The 24,309-nt window shown below is 35.6% G+C and overlaps 2 protein-coding genes across 4 annotated transcripts in view; one reads left to right on the top strand and one right to left on the bottom strand.

The window, feature by feature from the left end:
- The window catches only part of atp6v1c2 (ATPase H+ transporting V1 subunit C2), a 27,311-nt gene extending 27,246 nt beyond the window's left edge, over positions 1–65 (bottom strand). For both annotated transcript variants that reach the window (XM_058749972.1, XM_058749973.1), the window contains exon 1: positions 24–65. The gene's annotated coding sequence lies outside the window, so the exon portion shown is untranslated. The remainder of the gene's footprint in view (positions 1–23) is intronic.
- nol10 (nucleolar protein 10) lies at positions 62–24,309 on the top strand. Of its 2 annotated transcripts, none has more exons than XM_058749971.1 (21): positions 62–265; positions 946–991; positions 1,238–1,336; positions 1,423–1,500; positions 1,800–1,837; positions 3,109–3,245; positions 4,102–4,167; positions 7,034–7,094; positions 7,168–7,253; positions 8,393–8,471; positions 8,592–8,741; positions 8,849–8,915; positions 10,550–10,602; positions 12,383–12,509; positions 15,676–15,755; positions 15,858–15,956; positions 16,811–16,897; positions 17,016–17,183; positions 19,950–20,263; positions 21,858–21,960; positions 23,803–24,309. In XM_058749971.1, exons 1-21 carry the CDS (start codon positions 200–202, stop codon positions 24,025–24,027), a joined length of 2,229 nt encoding a protein of 742 aa, XP_058605954.1. In that variant the 5' UTR covers positions 62–199; the 3' UTR covers positions 24,028–24,309. The 2 variants fall into 2 exon arrangements, with proteins under 2 accessions (XP_058605954.1, XP_058605953.1); XM_058749970.1 differs by having other exon boundaries at positions 19,947–20,263.

The following is a 24,309-nucleotide window of genomic DNA, read 5'->3' as shown; positions in this document are numbered from 1 at the left end:
TAAAAAAATAATAATCTCAGTACTTGGAACCATCGTCGCGGGATGTGTTTCCACACGGACTTCATCCATCGCCTCTTCACTTCCTGTTGTGTATCCACGTGGGGTCCTGTGCTGATGTTCATGCCGGATACCATTTGTACTTCAACTTTTACATGATTTTGTGTGTTATGATTGAAAGCTCTGTCTGAGCGCTTTAGAGATGCAGGTGTCCAGTGTGAATAACGTGAAGATCTATAATCTGAGTCATGGGAAATCTCTTCCGGAGGTAAAACTCTTCTGTTTGTGTTGTTCTCAAAGAGTTGGTAGTTAGCAAATGTGAATACAGTGAATGACAGTAAAGCTTGTAATGTAAACTTTTAGCCTTCACCCATGATTTAGAAACAAAAACACGTTACCTGTCATTTTCAGCTAGTTTTATGACTCCCGTTAAGATGACTAGTTAAGAAGACTTTACATATAAGTACACAGCTAGAGTTTACATCCCTCGGTGAATTAATTAATAAGTACTAATGCTTTAGATTTATGTAATACAGACATGTCATACGTTACATTAGTATTTGTCTTTAACTGGTTTTGTTATGGTGTGAATTATGAATGTACCTCGTGTAATGTCAACATTTCAAAATCATTTTTAATCTAATGATTTTAAAACCGTGGACAAGTGGTTGTTTTTAGGCTTAGAATGTAATGTTTCCTTTTTATGCACATTATATATTGTTCATTCACTATACTTGATTTCTCTCTCTTTCTATTAAATTAATAAGTGTGTGTACATTCAGCATATGTATGCTGAATGTGTGTGTATATATATATATATATATATATATATATATATATATATATATATATATATATATATATATATATATATATATATATATATATTTTTGTAATCCAATTAATTGAGGAAATAATTGACACCGACACTACATATGTTTATTTCAGTGGCTGTCGGATCGAAAGAAGAGAGTCTTACAGAAGAGTGATGTTGGTGAGCTCTCATGTTTCATACCCTTTAACATATTGTGAAATAATGCTATAAATAATAGTTTTAATAAAAACGGGGTTGAGTGTTATTAACATTTGTAACGCCCTTTAATTTAGCGAAATGTACATTTTACTGTTCTTGTAATATGAATTATGTGCATTAGTAAAATGTGAAATGTTTGGCTCACTCTCTCTTATATGCTCTCCTGTAGCGCATTAATAAAGACATCTTCAATCATATCTTTAATAGATATCCAGAAGAGGATTGAGCTGATTCAGGAGTTTGAGATGCCCACAGTCTGCACCTCCATCCGAGTGTCACGAGATGGACAGTTCATTTTAGCTGCAGGTCTGTATCTTTTATGCCGAATGTACAGATAAATGATGCTGAACATTAATTTGAAATCATCTGAAAATGTTGTTGAATGCTCTCAGGAACATACAAACCTAGAGTCCGATGCTATGACACTTACCAGCTGTCTCTGAAATTCGAGAGGTGCCTGGAGTCTGATGGTAAGTGTTATAATTACTGTATAATGCATGCAAATATGATATTATCATCATCCAATCAGCATCCATGGTACCATCTATGTTATAAATGCTAGTTCTAGTGGTATGAAGTTGAGGGTTTAGTTTGGGTGCTGTTAATGGTCTCTGTAATAAAAGCCCAGTGCACTGCTTAATATTTAATCTCACACAAACAACCTGAGCTCTCATTAATGTGCCGTTGATTGCAAATAACACAGCGGCTGGTTGATGTTGTAATTAAGGACGCTTTGTCACTCACCACATGGTTTTTTTTCCTCTCACAGTGGTGACGTTTGACATCCTATCTGAGGACTACTCGAAGGTAAACCCACACAGCCTTTACATGCTTCTTTCTGCTTGTCAGCTATTTTTGTTGTACGCTTACGTTATTTTAACAAATTTAAGAGGATTTTTGACAGAAATGTGGTTTTAACACTAGTCCAAACACTGCACTGTTGCTCTTTCTACAGGCCTGTGTTTTTGGAGCAATAATACTGTGCATTTATTCCAAACCTGTGATCTATTTTGATGATTTATGAGTGTTTACTTTATGGAGTTTAATATATTGTAATAGGTTGTAGAGTGCATATTTCAGCTCTCTCGTCTTTTTGAATGAGACGGGAGACTTAACGAACAGAGTCTCGGTGTATTGCAGGCTTGTTTCATTCTTTTTTGGTTACACAATAAACTATCCACCTTTTTCCTACGCCCCACGAGGCTTTGCACAAATTATGGGAGTAACTTCCATTTACACTGTAATCAATCAGAAAAAGATTCGCTCTGTGAACACAGTAATAAGCATTTTGAAAAACTGGGTACAATGAGGTGACGTAATTTTACTCACCCTTTAACCATCTATCATTTTTAAAAATGACTTTCAGCATACCATGAAGAACTCCTAAAGATCCTCCTCCTATCCGCAGCAGTATTGCGGACGTGTTAAATATCATTATAGTAATATATGTCTATATGTGACCCTGGACGACAAAAACAGTCTTAAGTGTTATTTTAGTTTAAACATTATCTGAAAGCTGAAATAAATAAGCTTTCCATTGATGTATGGTTTGTTAGGATCTGACAATATTTGGCTGAGATACAACTATTTGAAAATCTGGAATCTGAGGGTGCAAAAAAATCTAAATATTGAGAAAATCGCCTTTAAAGTTGTTCATATGAAGTTCTTAGCAATGCATATTACTAATATGGAACATGATCTTTACTTAATACCAAACGTAATGTTATTTTATCTCCTGATTTCTGAAAATGAAAATGTACAGCCCATTCAGTCAAAATGACGGATGAGGATTATTTGTAGCGCAATCTTCTGATTTGAAATGATTTGTTGCAGTCTTTTTGAATGGAACTTCCCCAAACCAGAAGTGCCTCCCAATGTTATAAAAGGCAGTAAGATTGTTAGAAAAAAGGTGGTATTTATTGTATTTGTGCAGGTCTTAAGTCTTAACTTAAAAAAACTTTAAAAAACACAGTCAGCAGAGACCCTGTCAACATGAGGTTTGAGAGTTGTTGTGTTGTGATGCGACTAGAAAAGCAAATAAAATAGGATTTGTGTGACTTTGTCCTTGTTTCTTATAGCTAATATTTCTGCGTATAGACCGCTATGTGGAATTCCACTCTCAGCACGGCCATTACTACAAGACCCGCATCCCGAAGTTTGGCCGAGATTTTTCCTACCACTACCCTTCCTGTGATCTCTACTTCGTGGGTGCCAGGTAAGACATCACACTGAAAAGCACCTCTTATCGAAGTCTGTTCACACCAAGAGCACATATTTACTTCCTACTTTTATCATTTCATCTACTATTGTCATTTCAAGGAAATGCTGTTCTTTCAGAATGCTTAAAATATATCACAGTTTCCACAAAAATATGTTGTTTTCAACATTGATAATAATCAGACATTTTTTAAGCAGCAAATCAGCATATCAGAATGATTTCTGAAGGATCATGTGACACTGAAGACTGGAGTAATGATGCTGAAAATACAGCTTTGATCACAGCAATAAATTACATTTTAAAATATATTCACATAGAAAACAGTTATTTTAAATAGTAATAATATTTCACAATATTACTGTTTTTACTGTACTTTTAATCTAATAAATGCACCCTTGGTGGGCAAAAGAGTATTAAAAAAACTCACTGACCCCAAACCTTTGAACAGTTGTGTAATATATTTTATATCCATTTATTCACGTAGCTGTGTAATAAGCTTATGATGTTATTGGTAAATTAATGCACTGTAGCGAGTGAAATATTTATTATCAGATGACTTGCATCAAAGAGGTTGAAATTTTTGCTGCAATGCGAGTTAGGCTGATTTGTTCTGGAACGAGTGACGTCTGTTTTTCTGCCCATCTGACATCAATGCAAGTGAATGCCCAGAGCACTTTTTCAGTTCAATCTTGGTGTGAATAGACCTTTCGTCTGCGATTCATTTTGATTTTTCATTGCTTTTTTTGGTATCAATATACATACACGGGACGCTGTGCAAACCCTGTTAACTCCTAACTTTGTGTGAGCTGCTTCGTTTTCTAAATGAAGTGCATGTGTTGTGTTTACGCTGTAGCTCAGAGGTCGTCAGACTGAATCTTGAACAAGGCCGATTCCTCAACTCCTTACAGACAGATGCAGCGTAAGTATCTCACCACCTCAGGGTGCTGTTTCACCATTGTGGCTGTGCTTGTGGGATAGAAACCGTTCTTTCTCACATCTATGGTGGCTATAGGCCTGCTGGTTAGTATGTTTTGTGTATACAGTGGTGCAGTTAATTAAGTTATCGGTGAGTTTCCTTTATGCAGCTTGCAATGAAAAATACAGCATTTCTTTCATTTAAACACATTTCTAGTGTATCAAATATAAACATCAGAACTTTCAAGAAAATTGTACATTTTTAGTAGCATATAAGCACCTTTAGCTTTTTTAGCATAATGTAGCTGTGTGGAGCGTACATGGTTAAAATGAAAAATATTACGTGTAGTCCAGGGTTCTAATAGTTCACTAAAACTGAAATCATGAAAACGTTTTATTTCAAATAAAATTTATTTTAACTGAAATAACATTTATTTTATTTCAGCTACTATTCAAGGGAACACTTCTTATTTTCATTTAATTTAACTACTACAACAACTGAAACTTAAACTAAGACTAATAGATAAAAAAATAAAATAAATAAAAATGGCATAAACAGGGCTCCAAACTCCAAACGGTCGCATTTATGACCAAAAATATTAATTTGCGAGTGAAGTTTTTGCTGAGGTCGCCAATGGCGACTATGTTATGACTTGATTTTTTTTCCTGATTGTTTTGCGATCACATCTTTTATGTCCACGTATTAAACTGAGACGATGCGCATCAAAGTTTTAATGGAAAAAAGGAGTTTCAAACAGGAGTCCTCGTCTCTGCCGAAATGCCTGCTAAACGACGGAGACGTGCAGAGTTAAAGTGCAGAAAAGCAGTGTCTATTTCATGCACAACTTGAACAAACTTCAACAGGTAAAGCTGTCAGCTGTGTGGATCTTGGCAATATCGTTAACAATTCTCGATTATATGGCTTCTTGTTATCAAGATCTTTAGTCTATCTCAGGGTTCCTCAAATCTTACCCTGGAGGTCCAATCCACTGCAGAGTTTAGCTCCAACCCTGATCAAACTCACCTGTCTGTGATTTTCTAATGATCCTGAAGACATTGATTAGCATGTTCAGGTGTGTTTGATTAGGGTTACAGCTAAAGCCCTGGTCTATATGCTGAGTTCTGTAAATGCGTGAAAAGCCTGTTTGCAGCGCACTTGCCATCCAGTAATCATAATACGTTTTGTGCTTTGTTACTTTTTAATAAACAAAGTATCAGCTTTAACATTCTGCCAAATTCATAACAAAATTCATAAAATAAATACGGTTTTGGCGCTCTTTAACGCTTTAGCGCCTCAGTTCAAGTGGCAAGTGAACCCATTATATCTTTCTATTATAGTATGAAATGAATGTGAATTAATATCAAAAGGTAGGCTGTTTTATAAGAGAGCCTACACTTATTGAAATGTCTCATGTAATCGCTCATTCTGTGTCAAACTGTGGAAATCTTGTAAACAATGCCATGTAACAATACCTAACCACTGGCCATCCGTAAGCTCATCAGTCAGCTAGAAAAATAATTATAAAGAGGAGCATTTTGCTATATTTATTCGCTCTTGCTTATTAATATTTTTACTTAACCTGTTGTCTACATGATAAAAAATGCAAAAACCGACTGGATGTGTTAGAGATTTGACAACATTTCTATAGGATGCATTGAGGAGGAGCCCAACTAACACTGTAAAAAGCGATCAGTTGACTTTTCTTTAAAAAATTGAGGAAACCCAGGGCTCGCAAAATCACGGGGCTATTGCGTTTTCCAGTTGGGCTTCCAAAATGTGTCACTGCCCTTCCCAGCGGGCTAACTTAAATACTGTGGGTCCTTAAAAACCTCTCAATTTACTTGTATAAAATTTACGGCCATAAAAAGTTTTAAATATGTTAAATGGTAGTCTTAATTATAATTTCAAGAGGTCTTACAGTTGGGGATGGAAAGACAAGAACCTCGATACAGCTGGATTAAACTTCAAAAGGCAATGATGTCATTGAATAAATACGAGTTTGGTGTAGGGAATATTAACAAGTCCCGCCCATTTAGAGCTGCTCCAACCTCCGTTTATACCTATCTCGGAGAAGCCGCTATATTTGCTCCTAAAGCGCCAACTTAATGCATAATTAAAGAAATACATTAAGTGAACTTGACAATTCTGAGTTACACTGACAAATAACAGTTTGAAAATGTGTTGTTCACTTTTTATTTTAAGTTGGACCAACTTAAATTTATTAAATTGCAATTACTTAAAAGTTCTTATGGTCCATGATATTGGTACAGATTCTGTGTAATAAACAATTCTTTGTGACTGTATATTTCAAGTTGGAAAAGACGTTTAGTTCCCACTTTAAGTGAACCTTAGTTCCCAGGTCATCTACAAGATGGATTAAAATGCTGATAAAGTCAAGAAAAGAGTAGACAAACACATGTCCGTATGATTGAAATGTTAAAAAAACAAATAAATAAAACACGTTTATTCTGTGGCACCTAAAAAAATAACTTGCCTCCTAAGTTTTTTTCTTATAGGAGCCAATGGCTACTTACTCGATTTTTTTGTTTGGAGCCCTGATAAAGCAAAATTACTTAAACATTAACTGAAATCAAAGTGAAAACAGAAAATAAAAAACAAAATTAACAAACTATAATAGTATATAGATTTTAATAAAATGCTGATGTAGTCTCAATTAATTGCGTATTAACACAATTATATAACAAGATGCATAAGAAAGGAATATAAAATGCTGTTATAATAGAATATTTTTATATAACAGTTTGAGATGCAAAATAGCATGTTTCAATACATGATACTGTTGGACACCCAAACAGTGATCACAGTAGATCAGTCGTGTATGAATTATAAAGGTCTCATGTCTTCACAGAGAAATCAACGTGTGTGACATCAATCCTGTTCATCAGTTATTTGCTGCGGGAACATTAGAGGTAGGTGTTTATCTCAGGACTGGTCTTTGTGTTAGAGTTATTGTGCTGTGTGTTAATGTGTGTGTGTGTGAAGGGCAGAGTGGACTGCTGGGACCCTCGTGTCCGGAGTCGAGTGGGTGTTTTGGACTGCGCTCTCAGCAGCATCACTGATGGAACCGAGTAAGTTTACATGCATCTGTTATTCTCATATACGCCTCAAAGAAATATTTCACCATTCGCCCAAGAATGAATAATCTGTCATTTTGTTACTCACCGTTTTATGACTCATATGACTTACTTGTTCCGTTAACGCATAAGAAATGCAGCTCTTTCCCTGTGCGATGAAAATGAATGGTGGCCACGGCTGTTAAACCAGAATTTCTGTGAATCATTTATCTGTTTGTCCTAAAAAGCTGTCATATGACTTCAGAAGGCCTTTCAGTATAAGTATAACGTATAGTTAATTATCCAGGCTTATAATTTCTGTGTCATAATCATTTAAATCATTGTATTATGATTACTCATTTTTAGAAATGGAAAGATTGATTGAACCTTTAGACAATCTTTCAAAAAATATTAACATTGTTGAGTAACATATTTGATGCATCTGACCTTTTGGCTCATATAGTGTGATATATCAAAGAAAAATAGATCAGTTTTATTCAGAGGCCTAAACTGAGCAAAAATATGAAATTTGGTGCAGATGTTGATATACGGGCAAAAAGTAAGATGCAATTCTGATGTAATGCATAACAGTATAGCAGATACTTATATAAAATTACATAAATATCAGTTGTCACTTTATATCTCCAGTAATATATCTTAGCTAGATGATGTTGAAACGTAATGTCATAATAGTTTGATGATCAAAATACAATATAATACAATGCAACACGATGATTGAGAGATGAACAAATACACATTCATCAAAAGCCTGATGATAATATTTGAGACTCGCATTTGAACATGATTTTATGGATTATCAAGTGAAGCTGCTTCACTCCAGCAAGTGTTCATCTTGAAATATTACTAACAATATCAAAGTTATTCAATATCAAAAAGACATGTGAAGCACGAGCTGAAGGTGGACGTTTATACAATTATACTAAAAGACCTTTAATTTGATAAAAAAGCCTAAACTATCAATCAGACGACAGAAGACATGTAGTTGTAGATTGTGTGCAACAGGTTTCGCAGCAATGTTTTGATCATGTTTTGCATATCAAACGTTTAGGGTCAGTAAGATTACTCCAGTCTAATACTGTTATCAATCAAATGAGTAATAACCTCGTCCTTATGTGCTTTTCTCATGTTTGAAGGGTGCAAGGCCTGCCGTCCATCAGCGCACTGAAGTTTAATGGCTCTCTGGGCATGGCAGTGGGCACCAGCACTGGACAGGTCATTTTTATTTCTCACATTGAGGAGATTCCTCAGTTTAAAATCAGTAAACTCTTCAGGTTGACAGTGCTGAATGGCTAGCAGTGCTCATTTTGACTTTAAGCTGTGACGCGTCCTCAGGTTCTCGTCTACGATCTTCGTTCTTCACGTCCTCTGCTGGTTAAAGATCATTACTATGGGCTTCCCATCAAATCCCTTCACTTCCACAACCCGCTGGACCTGGTGCTCTCCGCCGACTCCAAAATCATCAAGATGTGGAATAAAGACAATGTAAGTCCGGCTTTGCTGGTGTACTTTATATCCAGACGTCCAGCAATGAACCTTCAAAGACAAACATCAAATGCATAACTTTTTTTTTTTTTATCTCTTAATTTTAGGGAAGAGTATTTTCCTCCATCGAACCGCAGGCCAACATCAATGATGTGTGTCTCTACCCCGGCTCCGGTTAGTTCACGCAAATAGAACTGACGTTTAACCACAAGAAGCTACTAGTTCATTTCTAACTGACCCCTTGAAATCCAAATTGGAGTTTTGTGGCATTTCATGGCATTCGTACTGAAAGATGCCAACATAAACTTTGTAGCATATTTAGAAATGATAATCCTTCTCTTACTGGAAAGCAGACCAAAATTATTGATCTCATCTTGCTCACAGGGCGTGCAAATTTGTAGGATGTCTCTTACAATAGAAAATTGCTAGTCGTGGTATGGCAGCGTGTCTTAAACGAAACAATAAAACCCCTTTTAAAATAGACTAATATAATAAAAATATAACAGTCATTTTATTAGGTAATATCCACCTTTTTTGCTACTCAGAAGTGAGCTATATTCTGTGAATGTGCCAGACTTCTGATTTATTAGCTCTAGGTAAATAATTAGAAGAATAACTAAGTGCAGTAAATGGTAAAACTATTTTCAATACAAACCTGTGTGTTTATAATTACGACAATGCATTAAAAGAATATGATATGAAATACAAGTCTGCAGAATCAAGCATGGCTCTTTTGTGCAGCTGAAATGGAAGTAATTGACACAGAAAGCTCAAAGCTGAGAAGACTATTATATTATAGCCTTTTTAAAGGAGTGAAGAAAACGATTTGAAATGTTTGATTTGATTTGTTTTTAAAAATTAAAATTTGCACCCATGTAAGTGATAATGTGCAGTCAAAATCAAAGACTCCTTTGATAAAGCCAACATTGATAATAATCAGAACTGTTTCTTGAGCAGCGAATCAGCATATCAGAATGATTTCTGAAGATCATGTGACTCTGAAGACTGGAGTAATGATGCTGACAATTCAGCTTTAGATTCAGCATATATTATTGACAAAATATATATTGCAATAGACCCAATTATTCGAAATTGTAATAATTCTACAGTATTGCCATTTTACTATATTTTTGATCAAACAAACATAATTCAGAAACTTGAAAAATCCTGCCAACCCTAAACATTTGAATAGTAGCACAAATTATATTAATTATCATTCATTTGTATTGCTGTTTTATATGTAAAATAAATTAAATATTTATGAAATATATAAATGCATAGAAAAAATTGGATTTCATTATACAGTTACACTTCTTACAGTGTTACAGTAACACTATACTAAATCTTTCATTTTAATATTTTGCAGACCGCTTTATTCAATTTTCATCTATTAATGAAAAATTGTAAATGAATGACAGCAATGCAATAGTTGTTGAGATACTGCAATAGAATTTTTAATTATAATAATATTTCACAAAAGATTTTTTTTTTTTCATATATAAAATAAATACAGCCTTGGTGAACATACAAAAGAGGCTTACAGACCAAAATCTACCAACCTCGTTCTTTTGTATGGTAGTGACCAGAATAAAATATTTCAGAGTTCTGTGTTATAGACTGATTATTGTTCATTGTACTTTGTTCATTAGGAGTACATTATATTTACACAGCTCGAATGTTTAGGCCTGCATGCACCCATTGGCAGAGCGTGACATTGTCCATCAGCTGACTCACTGTATTTGGGAGTTTTTTTGTCCCATGAGGGGTGTGTTTGTTTTCTAATTGCTGTTCTGTGACCCAATTTACAGGTATGCTCTTCACTGCCAATGAAGATCCCAAAATGAACACCTTTTACATCCCTGTAAGTATCAGATGGCGTGCTATCAAAGTATGCTGCAAAAAGCACATTTTGTTCCTCATATCTTGATTAGTCATGGCATGTCTGTATACGCCTACCAACTATGCCTTTTCCTGTCTTTCTAAGTAAAAGTAAGCCCTCCCGGTGCTTTTATAGTGTTTATAGTGAACAGGGCAATGGTAGTTAAGGGCCGCTGAAACATTTCTGAGAAACTATGTTCTGATCTAGACCTGCACATGATATAACTCTGTGTGTTTGGCAATAAGAGAGCGTTTACTCTGTGTGTGTGTGTGTGTGTGTGTGTGTGTGTGTGTGTGTGTGTGTACTTGTTGAATACACACACACACACACACACAATTACCAAACACTGGAGATCTCCAAAAAATATAAACAGATCATTTGATATGTCCTTCACGAAAGCAGTGACGTGCTTATCAAACAAACAAGGCTCAGTGAATCTCGTGAAGAAAAGTCCTGGTCACATTTCTCAACAAACTCAAAACGACGTTAAATAATACTTTGCAAATTGAAGGCCTGTTTTAAGGACCGTTAAGTTTTTTACTTTGTGACATTATTTTCATCACATTTTCCCCTCAAACACAAAATTATGGTTGGGCGATATGGCCAAACAATATTTTTTCCATTATCATTTGATATTGATATATATCACAATATTCATAACATAAAATCTATGGGCAAGGATGCATTTCACATGTTTGTTAGAGCTCAAGCATGAACGTAAACAACTTTTTTTCCTGAATTCTGTCTTTCAGGGTTTAAAAGTCTAATTAAATGAAATTACAATTAATTTTATGAATTCATGTCCAATGAGATGAATTCATAAAACTTCATTTAATTATTTTAAATGTAATCAAATAATTAATTTACTAATAAATTAGGAATTAATTTGGTGGTTTGCAGTGAAGAGCTTTGAGGGGTTTTTGTTTTTTTTAATCAGTTTAAATTATTGTCAGTTGCAACAGATACTGCCATTATGCATCTTTTTTCACATTAACTGAAAATGTGCTTAATTGACATGAAAATGTCACAATACAAACAGTCTTAATGGTGCATAAACACAGCCTTTGTCTGGGCAACTTCTTTCTAAGTAAGAACGAACTTTATTGTCACTGTACATGTACAATGAAACTCTGGTGGAGCAACCTCCAGGTTCCTTCTTGATACATGCAGATAAGTGATGTACCATGTACATATTATACACTTAATACTCTGTACAATACAATATATACAATACGCTATTCAACACAGTACACAGAGGACACATAACACAAGACAACAAATGTGCATGAATGTAAGCATTGTGTATGTGCATAAATGTAGACATTATGTGCAATTAAGCAGGAAGTGACAAGTGTTGAGGTAGTAAAGTTGAGATCTTGACCGTGATAAATAAAGACTTTTACACAGTGAATGGGTTTTACACGTAGGGAAGTGGTTGAGGTCTTTAGGTCACCCCTGTGGAGGGTGGGGTTTTCAATAGAGCAACTGCTATGTAGTAAAAGCTATTTTTGTATCGTTTCCCAGAAGGGTGAAAGTGTTGTAACCTGGGTTTCTGATGGTGGTTTTGGCCTTCCGGGTGCATTTCTCTGTGAAGCCTGACCAGTTATCACACCAGTTTGAATGAGATTCATCCTTAAATGTTCATCTCCAGAATATCTGTAGACTGCCATGTTTCGATAAGCAGCTGTTCATGATCTACCACAAAAGAAGCCTTATTTTCCCATCCACTCACATTATCTGTGGTGTGTCATGCTGTCTTTAGGCTCTTGGTCCGGCTCCACGCTGGTGCTCCTTCCTGGATAACCTGACAGAGGAGCTCGAGGAGAACCCAGAGAGCACCATCTATGACGACTACAAGTTTGTCACCCGTAAAGACCTGGAGAACCTGGGTAAGTCTGTCTCCTTCTGCCCAACTGTCAGAAGATCACCAGTAAGTAAAAAAAAAATATATATACATGTATATATGTGTCTTAGATTTATGTATTTGAATTGCATATAAAATTTCATCAAATAAAGATTTAATATAAACTAATGTGATGCATGAATACTAACTTATTGTGAGGCATATTTGCTAGTCATTCAGAAATGAAGCAGTAGAGGCATTGTTTATTAGCATAGTTTATTATTAACTATTTGCTTGATTTTTGATTTTATTCAAATAATCATATTTTCATAATGCTTTTACTCAAATAGCTTAGAATCAGCATGCATCTGTTCTTTGTGAAAACTATTACATTTATTCAGTTATAAAATATGAACATGGTTAAAAATGACTAGAAGTATTCAGTTAGTTAAAATGTATGAGATTGAAGCCAAATTGGATTTATAAATATACCTGGTTAAATCAGTTTATTTGCACTGTTACTGAATCTGACCTGTTTCATTTATGTATGACTGACAAATATGAATTACATTTAAGTTTATTAGTTTTTGTTAACTCCGTAATTCAAATGGATGGAAATTTTATTTTAAATTAAAATACATAAATCATAAATGCATTAGAGGTCCGCTAATCAATCAGGGCCCAACTGGACCCAGCAAACTTAAAATTTAGATTTTGGCATGGGTTCTGGTCAATTTTTCAGGCTTGAATTTGTAATTAATTAAAGCCACAAGTATTCACATTTTTTCCTTTGTTTCTGTATGTTTTAATTTGAACAGAAATGGTATTTAAACTGCAGAGTCAGTCCAGGTCTAGTTGTAGTTTTATCACCGAGGAGCACGTTATGACAAGTTTTGTGCAAAGTTTGAGGTGCATCTGCTTATAAAGTATTTACTACGAGAACATTCCAGTAGTTGCGTCAGTCAGTCGCAGGCGTGATTTCAGGCCTTGAGCCACAGAGAGTCCTTGAGTGAGGCCTACAGCGATGATAAGATCCAGTTCAGTGGGTCGAGGATGGGAAAACAGCAGAGGAATGCCAGCGTCAGCATGTGATGCAGTGGGTTATGTGACGTGGAGGGACGGGGTTCAGCAGGGTTATGTAACAGGACTAGTGCCTATTGAGCGCTCTGTCTCTTGTCTGGCCATGCCACCGTCACTGGCAAAAGTCGTAGTAACTGAAACTTTCCCTCATTTAACAAATTTTAAAAACGCTGGTGCAGAAATTCAAGAAATGCATTTAAACTAAACATATCGAGATGTGCAGGAGATCCAGTAAAGTTTGTACTGTTGCACCTCCCCCTAAATGAGTTAGCCTAGATGGTATGCAGGAGCATTTATTAACACAGTGGACTTTGAATCATTGAACGTTGATCACACAATAGCTTTATATGATGCGTTTTTAATTTATTTATTATTTTTTTATGCATGCATAAATATTGATGAATGCACATGCAGCGCACATATATGGAAAACTTTTTTTTCTTATGTCAAGCAAGTGCGGTTGATTCATTTACCATATTTGATAAGCTCTGTGAATGTGTGTCGTTGTGTGTTTGTGCATAAAAGCTTATATTAAATCTGTTCATCATATGAAGTGATTGTGTTTTGAAGTTTGAAAATGTTGGTTATGTGGGCTTTTTCAATGCATAGATAAAAATAATGAGAATATAACAAATATCTTAATTCGTGTTCCAAAGAATAATGAATGTCTGGTGTTTATGGAAATTCTGTTGCTGAACTGTCACTTTAACGTTTCTACATACACACATTAACTACATTTTTATCGTTAACCGTAACGTATAACTGCTAATGGATTACGGAATAACAATGAACAAATGGTAGTTTATACATTTATTACAAATATTACATTATTTAATTCATTTAAAATTAATTAGTAAAAAGTTAATTTATAAAAACCGTGCTGTTAGTTTATGATACCTAATACATTAATATTATAACATATAATGATGACATATAGAACATTTTATTTAATGTGCAGCGTTACCATTGATTTATTGTGTGCATCATGATTTCAATGAATGGAAGGTTTTGTTTTTGAAAAAGGTTTTAAATTTTGGTTTGTTTCTCAGCCATAAAAATAGAAGGAAGAAATAAAAATAACAGTAGACCATGATGAAATTTGGCAGCCTGGTCTGTCACAGAGACATGTTTGTAATTTGCAGCAGAGGTGCTCTGGGTCCGGATCTGTTCAGACAGACAGTCTCTGGTCAGTTTTGTGTTGTATCTGTAGTGTAATCAGCCTCTTTCCTGATAACAGTAAAAGTTTTCAGAGTGTAATTGAAGGAATAGTTCATCCCTGCTCAATAGACAAAGGTCAGCTGAATTCTTTAAATGCTTTAGCATGTCTTCATTGAACCTTGCGATTTTAAATCCATGGAAATACAATATAAGCAGGTTTGTCATGCTGTCTGTTGAATACAGCATTGGGTTGAGGATGCTGGTGTTTTGGTGCTCAGAGTGTCTAATGGTGGCGTAATATTGTGTACTTGTTGTGTCTCTTCTCTGAGGGTTTAGTTGCATGAGATTATCCAGCAGATAAACTGTGCATGCTCAGGAAACACTACAATGACCCCAAAAAGTATTAAGCAAATTATCAAACCAGTTTTGTTCAAAACTAACTTTTCTTCATCATTTTGTTGCTCGGTGACCTTTGTTCAACTGATGCCAAAGTGATTTTTAGTGGATGCATGAAGTCAGTCTGTACTTGTCTTTATTTTGAACATTATATCTTTTTGTCCACTTCATCTGATAGATTGTTATAATATTATGGCATTTGCACATTAAATCAGGTTTAAAGGGATAGTTCACCCAAAAATGAAAATTGTCGTCATTTACTCAAGTTTCTTATTTCTGTTGAAAGCAGCAGTTGGTGGTAGCCATTGACTTACTATTTTTCCATACTGTGGAAGTCAATGGGAACCAATCACTGTTTGCTTACCCACATTCTCCAAAATATCTTATTTTGCTTTCAACAGAAGGAAGAAACTCATACAGTTTTGAAACAACTTGAGTGTGGAATATACACCCAAAACACATAGTGGTTTGGGACCAACCGAGCAGCTTATATTATTTGTTCTAAATCTATTGTTCTTTGTGATTCTTGAACTTGTGTTGCATTTCCTGATGTTTTGCTTGTTTTTCCCTCCTGAAAGGCGTGACGCATCTGATTGGCTCGCCTCTGCTCAGGGCCTACATGCACGGCTTCTTCATGGACATCAGGCTCTACCACAAGGTGCAGATTTGTGTCTGAGCATTTGTGCACGTTTTGTAGTTTGTTTGAACATTTTTGGTTTTTAAATGATGATTCATGTTTAATTCCTGTGCATTGGCGTAGGTGAAGACCATGGCAAACCCGTTTGCCTATGAAGATTACCGTAAGGACAGAATCCGGCAGAAGATCGAGGAGTCGAGAACTCAGAGAGTGCAGCTCAAGGTAATGTGTGTGTGTGTGTGTGCAAATTACATGCAAGTAACCCTAAGACAAATCCTAACCCTAACCATATAGTAAGTATATGTAGTTAATTAATATTACTCAGTACTTAAATATGTAATTACACTGTAACAAAGACACCTTAAAATAAAGTGCAACCAAATCCGTTTTATTTTTTTCCAGCTTATTCCATTTTGTAATTTTAGTAATAAAAAAGCAAGTGTAATTAATTGAAATTATGAAACTTCCATAACTGAATAACACTTTATTAAATGTTTAACCATATGGACCCAATATGGACCCCATTACTAAATTTCATTTTATTTTTCCCAAATTCCATGTTTTCCATTTTATTCTTTTTTAATAGTTAATTTAATATTTATTTGAAATCATAAAATGTAACCACTTTAATAGTTTATTAAAATGTTCACAGTAATAGGACCCTATGAAATGTTTTAACATTTATTATGGTGTGTTGTAGTGAAGGTCTTTGAGTTTGTGTCTGTAAATGACGGTAGTTTTTCACAAATGAAATGGTGTAAATCTGCTGCAGTGACTCTCAGAGCAGCTCTGGAGATGAAGTTGAAGTTTTTATGTGCTCATGTAGTGAGTATGCTTCAGTTTGCGTGTAAAAGATGAAATCACGTCACTCGTTCACACAGACGTGCAGGCTTCATATTTAAACCAGTGTTTTTGCAGCACAATATTCACAGACACTAGATCATATCGCCATTTTGTCAATACACTTTTTCCCTAGTATTGAGTGAATATAACAGTTTTTTTTCCAGAGCAGTTCTCATAGTCTGTTATCATCAGTGCTTTGACTCCGTCATTCTCTGTCTTGTTTTCTCTAACAGAAGCTGCCCAAGGTCAACATGGAACTGGCCATGAAACTCATGGAGGAAAGTGAGCTTTCAACCAAGAAGAAGAAGAAAAAGGGCAATGTGGGCAATGTTTCTTTGACTGATTTCTACACTGATGGAATACAGAAATATTTTAGTCGAGTGTTTTAATTCTGTCGTCTCTCTCACTCCTCCTGCTCTTATCTGTTTTTCTCTCAAGGCCGTAGCCAATCTCCTGACGGACGACCGTTTCAAGGTGATGTTCGAGAACCCTGATTACCAGGTGGATGAGCGAAGCGAGGAGTTCCGGCTGCTCAACCCCATCGTGTCTCAAGTGGGTGAAAAGAGGAGGAAGAAACTCAGCCAGATTGTTCAGCAAGAGGAACAGGTACGTTTTTTTTTTTCCTTCCTGTATTGAAAAAGGTATGAAATATAAATAGTGTTCAAGATATTGTATCAAAGTTAGAACTCGTGACAACTCTGCTGGGGATGTGTAAATGTAAAAAAAAAATGATAATAAAATACTAAAAATGACAAAAAACAACAACAAAAGGACCAATCTAAGTTTTTCACTGAAATTTAAATGAAAACAAAACATAAAAACTAATTCACAAATATTAATGAAATCTGTATATATCACTGATCTAGACAGCAAGACGTAGATTACTTACAAGTTACTGATTACATGATAAAACTGTAGTTAGTAACGTAATCTAGGTTACTCCTTTTAGGTAATGTATTCTGACTGCTTTTTAGATTACTTTTTATCTAACTTGTTTTAAACTTACCATTAAATGTACCATATTGATATAAAAAAGCAAATAGAAAGAAAATATAGACCTGTTCCATTTTTATTAATATTAACATCATAAAATGCATTAGTGGTGTGAAAAAGTGTTGGCCCCCTTCCTGATTTTTTATTTTTTTGCATGTTTGTCACACTTTAATGTTTCAGATCATCAAACAAATTTAAATATTAATCAAAGATAACACAAGTAAACACAACATGCAGTTTTTAAATGAAGTTTTTTATTATGAAGGGAAAACAAAATCCAAACCCACATGACCCTGTGTGAAAAAGTGCTTGCCCCTAAACCTAATAACTGGTTGTGCCACCCTTAGCAGCAACAACTGCAATCAAGCGTTTGCGATAACTAGCAATGAGTCTGTTACATCGCTGTGGAGGAGTTTTGGTCCACTCTTCTTTGCAGAATTGTTTTAATTCAGCCACATTGGAGGGTTTTCGAGCATGAATGGACTGTTTAAGGTCATGCCACAGCATTTCAATAGGATTTAAGTCCAGACTTTGATTTGGCCACTCCAAAACCTTAATTTAGTTTTTCTTGAGCCATTCAGAGGTGGACTTGCTGGTGTGTTTTGGATCATTGTCCTGCTGCAGAACCCAAGTGTGCTTGAGCTTGAGGTCACAAACTGATGGCCGGACATTCTCCTTCAGGATTTTCTGATAGAGAGCAGAATTCATGGCTCCATCAATTATGGCAAGTCATCCAGGTTCTGAAGCTGCAAAGCAGCCCCAGACCATCACACCACCACCACCATGTTTGACTGCTGGTATGATGTTCTTTTTATGAAATGCTGTGTTGGTTTTACGCCAGATGTAACGGGACACACACCTTCCAAAAAGTTCAACTTTTGTCGCATCAGTCCACAGAACATTTGCCCAAAAGTCTTGGGGATAATCAAGATATTTTTTGGCAAATGTGAGACGAGCCTTTGTGTTCTTTTGGTCAGCAGTGGCTTTTGCCTTGGAACTCTCCCATGGATGCTGTTTTTGCCCAGTCTCTTTCTTATTGTTGAATCATGAACACTGACCTTAATTGAGGCAAGTGAGGCCTGCAGTTCTTTAGATGTTGTTCTGGGTTCTTTTATGACCTCCTGGATGAGTTGTCTTTGTGCTCTTGGAGTAATTTTGGTAGACCGGCCACTGCTGGGAAGGTTCACCACTGTTCCAAGTTTTCTCCATTTGTGGATAATGGCTCTGACCGTGGTTTGCTGGAGTCCCAAAGCCTTAGAAATGGCTTTATAACCCTTTCCAGACTGATACATGTCAACTATTTTGTTTCTCATCTGTTCTTGAATTTCTTTAGATTGCAGCATGATGTGTTTGTCTTTAAACATGCTTCACTTTGTCAGACAGGATCTATTTAAGTGATTCCTTGATTCAACAGGTCTGGCAGTAATCAGGCCTGGGTTTGGCTACTGAAATTTAACTCCCCTTTCTAAAATAATGTGATTAATCACAGTTCTTTCATGATTTAATAGGAGGGGGCAAGCACTTTTTCACATAGGGCCAGGTAGGTTTGGACAGCTTTTTTCCCTTAATAAATTAAATCATCATTTAAAAACTGCATTTTTGTATTTACTTGCATTATCTTTGTGTAATATTAAAATTAGTTTGATGATCTGAATCTTTTAAGTGTGACAAATATGCAAAAAAATTAAAAATCAGGAAGGGGGCCAACACTTTTTCACACCACTGTATATATATATTAAACCTGGGTTTTCCAAACTGGGCTTAATGTAAGAACTGCAGTGGGTTTGTGAGCTGATAAAATGCTAATAATTAATTCAATTATAAAATAAAAAAATAAAAAACACGTGAACACTAAAAATAGAAATTATTTCCTTTTTTATCTGTTTACCATGTCAATGTGAGCATTAGAGAACTGTAAATATGCAAATGTGTTAAATTATTGAAATATTGCAAGTATCATTTCAATGGTGTTTGGCTGACAAAAATGGTTGGGAATCCCTGCATTACATGAACAAACTTTAATAGACAGACAATAATGACATTACACGCTCAAGGTTTTTCAGAATCAGTAAATTATTAATGATTTACTGCTATTGTGTGAAGATCATCTAATCATCTATAAAAAAAAAAAAACTGTAATCTGATTATGAGGGTTAAAAAATGTAATGTACTTGATTTTTGTAATCTGATTATGTAATCCAGATAACATGTAATCAATTACTAGACCAGCTCTGAAGGCAGGTCTCAAGGTTTTATGAACAGAGCCGAAGTCTTTGATTGTGGAAATTATAAAAATACCACCAAGAAACTTTTTAAACAAGTGCAACATGTAAATGTCACATTGAGATTTCTCTCAAACTGCCTTGATCTCACTAGCAGGATGAGGAAGAGGAGGAGGCGGAAGGCCGTGGCAGCTCCGAGGAAGAGGAGAGCTCTGATGATGATGATAAGGGCTGGGTGCAGGAAGTGAGGGAGCAGCGCCGTCTTTTACGGGCGGAGGAGCGAGAGCGCACGTTCAACCAGTGGAAAGAGAGGAGGCAACAGGACCGCGAAACCAGCTTACAGAGCTCTGATTCAGTCAGGAACCGCCAGCAGGAGCCTCAGAGCCAGAATCAGCCCAGATTCTACCAGATCAAAGCAGGAGAGGAGTTTCGCAGCTTCGGCGATGTGGTCCGCAAACAGAAGATGCACAAGTGAGTTTATCTTAGATCATTTTAAAACCAGTTAAGTTCTTAAATTGGAACAGAAAATTATGAAATGATGTCCTTGAAAGCAAAAAATAAATCTTTCTCAGTGTTTCTTTTTTTTTTTAACCAATATAAATATCTGAACATCCTTAAGTCAAGATACATTTAACTGAGATGCAAGTTGAAGACACGAAGTCTTGTTTTCTGGAAAAAAAGAAAATTACAAAATTGAGTTAAACAAAAAAACTTGTTTTCTTTATAAATTAAGTCGCTCTTTCTGAATCCATTGGTAGATTTGTTCTTGTTTAATGAATTAAATTTTGTACTTTTTTCCCCAAGAAAACAAGACTTTTTGTTTTAATCATAAATTCACTTCATTTTGATCAATTTTTCAGAAATCTCAAATTAATGTGTCTTTTAAGAATCTCCATTCATTTGCACTGGGAAAAAAACACACACGCACACACAAATTTACTGCTATTTCCATGTTCTAGTGATTGGAAATAGGTATTCAGGCTGTTGTAGTGGAGATCTGTTAGTTGTATTTTCAAACTGTTGGTAAACACTCATTGTGTGCCTAGACATGTAGATTTAGAGAATATATTGTGTTCCCTTCCATTTATTTCTTAAATTTTATTTACTTGATCTTAAAAAGGTCTTACCATCATAAAACCTACAGAAACCCTGTTATAGCACCAAGTATACTGAGAGCTTAAATCCTGAGGTATGCTTCCCTTCATCCTCAGCACAGTCTAATGCACAATCTATATTTTTTTTATATATCCGTGTGGACAATGGCACATGCAACTGATCGATTGCTGTCATAGAAGGCTTTATCTGCGCTCGCCGTCAATAGAGTACACCTTGAAGACTTGTGCGTAAAGCTGCGTTATACTGACTCACAAAATGATCATCCCTGTGCTACTGAAATGATTAGGGATCTATCTAGAAATGATCAAGTTTCTAGTTTATGAGGTTACCTTTAAAACCACTGAACCCATAGTTTCTAATTGTGTGGAAAATGTCTTTTATTTATTTTTTTAATTTATTTTTATTTTTTTCATGATATGACCTATTTAATATTAATGACTGCTGTTAGAACAGCTATACTAGCACTCCGTGTCGGTCAGTAATGGCTGTCCCGTCCTAACCTTGTTTGACGTGCAGTGGGTGGTTTATTGACGGGTAACACATGTTGACTCTGGGTTGAATCGCATGTAAGTGAACGTGCCATATAAGCTCCTAATGGGTTTTAAAGTGCTAGACAATCGTCTAATGCTCTCAGACTTGATGTTTTACATACTTAATCTAGCAGGGGTTTTCCATGTTAATGTCAACATGAAATCAAAATTGACTCTATTTTGCATTATTAATACATGTTTATGGTCTTATTGGGAACGATTCCTAAATGCAAATTGTTATAAAGAAAAAAGAATTGATATTTAAATCTATACGTATATAAATCTAACATGATCTATTTTCTCCTGTTCAAGATTATAAGTCACGTTACAGAAGTAAAAAGATTTTTATTTGTTGGTTATTATTTTGCTCAATTGCTGTGTATTCAGACTTGAACGTAACACTGTTTGATGTCACTCAGGACGTCTCTGGCGGAGCGACTCCAGCGGGAGGAGAGCTCAGGGATGCTAAACCTCAAGGACACAGCGGTTGGAAGCAAACAGCTCACGTTCACTCTCAGAAAGGTAAGCATGAGGATGGCAACCTATCCCAGCTGCCACCAGTCTGCAGATTGAGGCTTTATTCCACTCATTTGATCTCTGCTGAGGTTTCATCTGCAGAAAGTTTAAGACATTTTTAATTTGTTACTGCGATATATTATTCTGTCTTCACGTCTCGGTCTTTGGTCAAATGAAGGTTATGGTGTGGTAAAATTGGGTCAGACTCATTCCCAGCTCAGATTTCTGCTGACTCACAGCAAAGACTGAAGAATGGCTTCTGTATGCTCTGAATTCTCACCGTGGTTTTCTGTCCTTTGACCGCTCACACGCCCGTTTAATTCCCATACTCCTCCTGTCTGTCCAACGCATCATTCAGGGAACTCACTTAGCTGCTTTGTTGGGTTGTTAAATGAACCTGAAAATATTTTCGTAACTGGATAGTTTGAGTAGTCTATATGACTCATGCGCTATAATCATATAAGTCATTTAATAGCTTATGTAATGGTTCAGTGATTATTTAACCATTCTGCTGTAGTTCTCAAGGAAGTATGACACAATTAATGTTCAAATATTGGGGTCAGTACATTTTTTTGAAAAAGACATTAATTTAGCAAGAATTAATTAAGTTAAAATCACAGTAAAGATGTTTAGGATTGTAATATAAGGAATATTTCATAGAAATGCTGTTATTTTGAGCTTCCTGTCCCTCAGGTTTCCTTAAAAATATTTTGTATACAAAAACTGTTTTCAAGCAATAAGAACCGTTTTTGATAATTGAGCAATAATAATTCAATAGAATCAATAATTGAGCAGCAAATCAGCATATTAGAATAATTTCTAAAGGATCATGTGACGCTGAAGACTGGAGTAATGATGCTGAAAATACAGCTTTGATCACAGAAATAAATTACATTTTACAATATATTCACATAAAAAGGATACTTTAAATTGTAATGATATTACACAATCACTATTTTACTATGTTTTTGATAACACAAACGCTGCCTTGGTAAACACATGAGACACAACATCTTGACATCAAAAAATCAGTGACCCCAATCTTTTCATTGGCATCATTTGTTCTTGAGCGTCTCAACCATTCTCTGTTTGTGGAAAAACAACAGCATGCAAGTTTAAAATAAAAGTACACTTTGTTCATTTTTTTTAGACAAAGTTTTCTTTTAGCAGATTATCCGCATGAAAACACCTGCTTGTTCTCTGTGGTTGTGCTACATTCACAATAGGACAAAGAATTAAAACACCAGATTTTTCTCATAGTGGATTTGTTCGGAATTTAGTTCTCCGAGTTTAAGCAGTAGTTGCTTTTCTATCCATTTTAGTTAAGTTGACCTCAGTAAGCTTGAATTACACTATACAAACTATCAGAACTAGAACAGAGTAAAAATATACTGATGGACAGCAGTACTAATTTCAAAGCTGTGTTTCACTATAAATAATGTAAAATGCCATGCAGGGACCTTTCCGTGAAGAGTCTGAACAAACCAAAGAATGACTAAAGAAAGCTGATGAATCACTAAAATGAATCAAGTTTTCCAGTACTTCTTGAAAGAGAGCGAGCAAACGCATTTGATTACAGCTCAGTTGTTACGCTACACTGAACTTTTTGGAAAAGGATATTCTGTTAGTGGAAAGCGACACTATTTATAAAAAAAAAAAATAAAAAAAGCTATTGTTGTGCTGAGTCTACTGTGTCACTGCTTTTAGTTAATCACTACTCAACGCTGCTTAGACGCAGCCAAGCCTTTTTTTAACCTTTCGGAAAAAATTCTAAAAAATATAAAAAAAACTTAGACAAGTTGTGGATCATTTTGGCTTTAATCGTTTCTTGTACTTGTATTTTGTCAGACGGAGAGGCAGCGATTTCAACAGCAGGCTGAACGTGACCATCATGAGGAGCGGAGGAAGATCAGACGGTCGGCCGGACACTTACATTCTCACAGGGGAGGACGAGGAAGAGGCGGCGGAGGAGGACGAGGACGAGGAAGAGGTGGTGGCGGAGGAAGAGGTGGTGGCGGAGGAAGAGGTGGTGGCGGAGGAAGAGGTGGTGGAAGAGGAAGGAAACCCTTTTAAACTCAGGACTGATCGTCCTCATGGATGCTGATATGCAGGACTTTTAAAACAGCCTTACAACGTGTCTGATCATATACATCTGCAGGAACCACTTTTGTGTTCAAGAGACAGATGTCAAGAGACAGTTCCTTTTTACAGATGCTTTCAATGATGTGTGTGTGTGTGTGTGTGTGTGTGTGTGTCAGTCAGTGTGTCAGACGTCCCTTTTTCCACAACATCTCTCAGTACAGTCTAAACAGGACCTTGTGTTTTGTGAAGAACCATAAAACATTTTTATCAACA

This window comes from Onychostoma macrolepis, chromosome 17 (genome assembly GCF_012432095.1).
Source record: "Onychostoma macrolepis isolate SWU-2019 chromosome 17, ASM1243209v1, whole genome shotgun sequence".
NCBI classification, from domain to species: Eukaryota; Metazoa; Chordata; class Actinopteri; order Cypriniformes; family Cyprinidae; genus Onychostoma; species Onychostoma macrolepis.
This window is presented reverse-complemented; position numbering and strand designations above follow the sequence as displayed.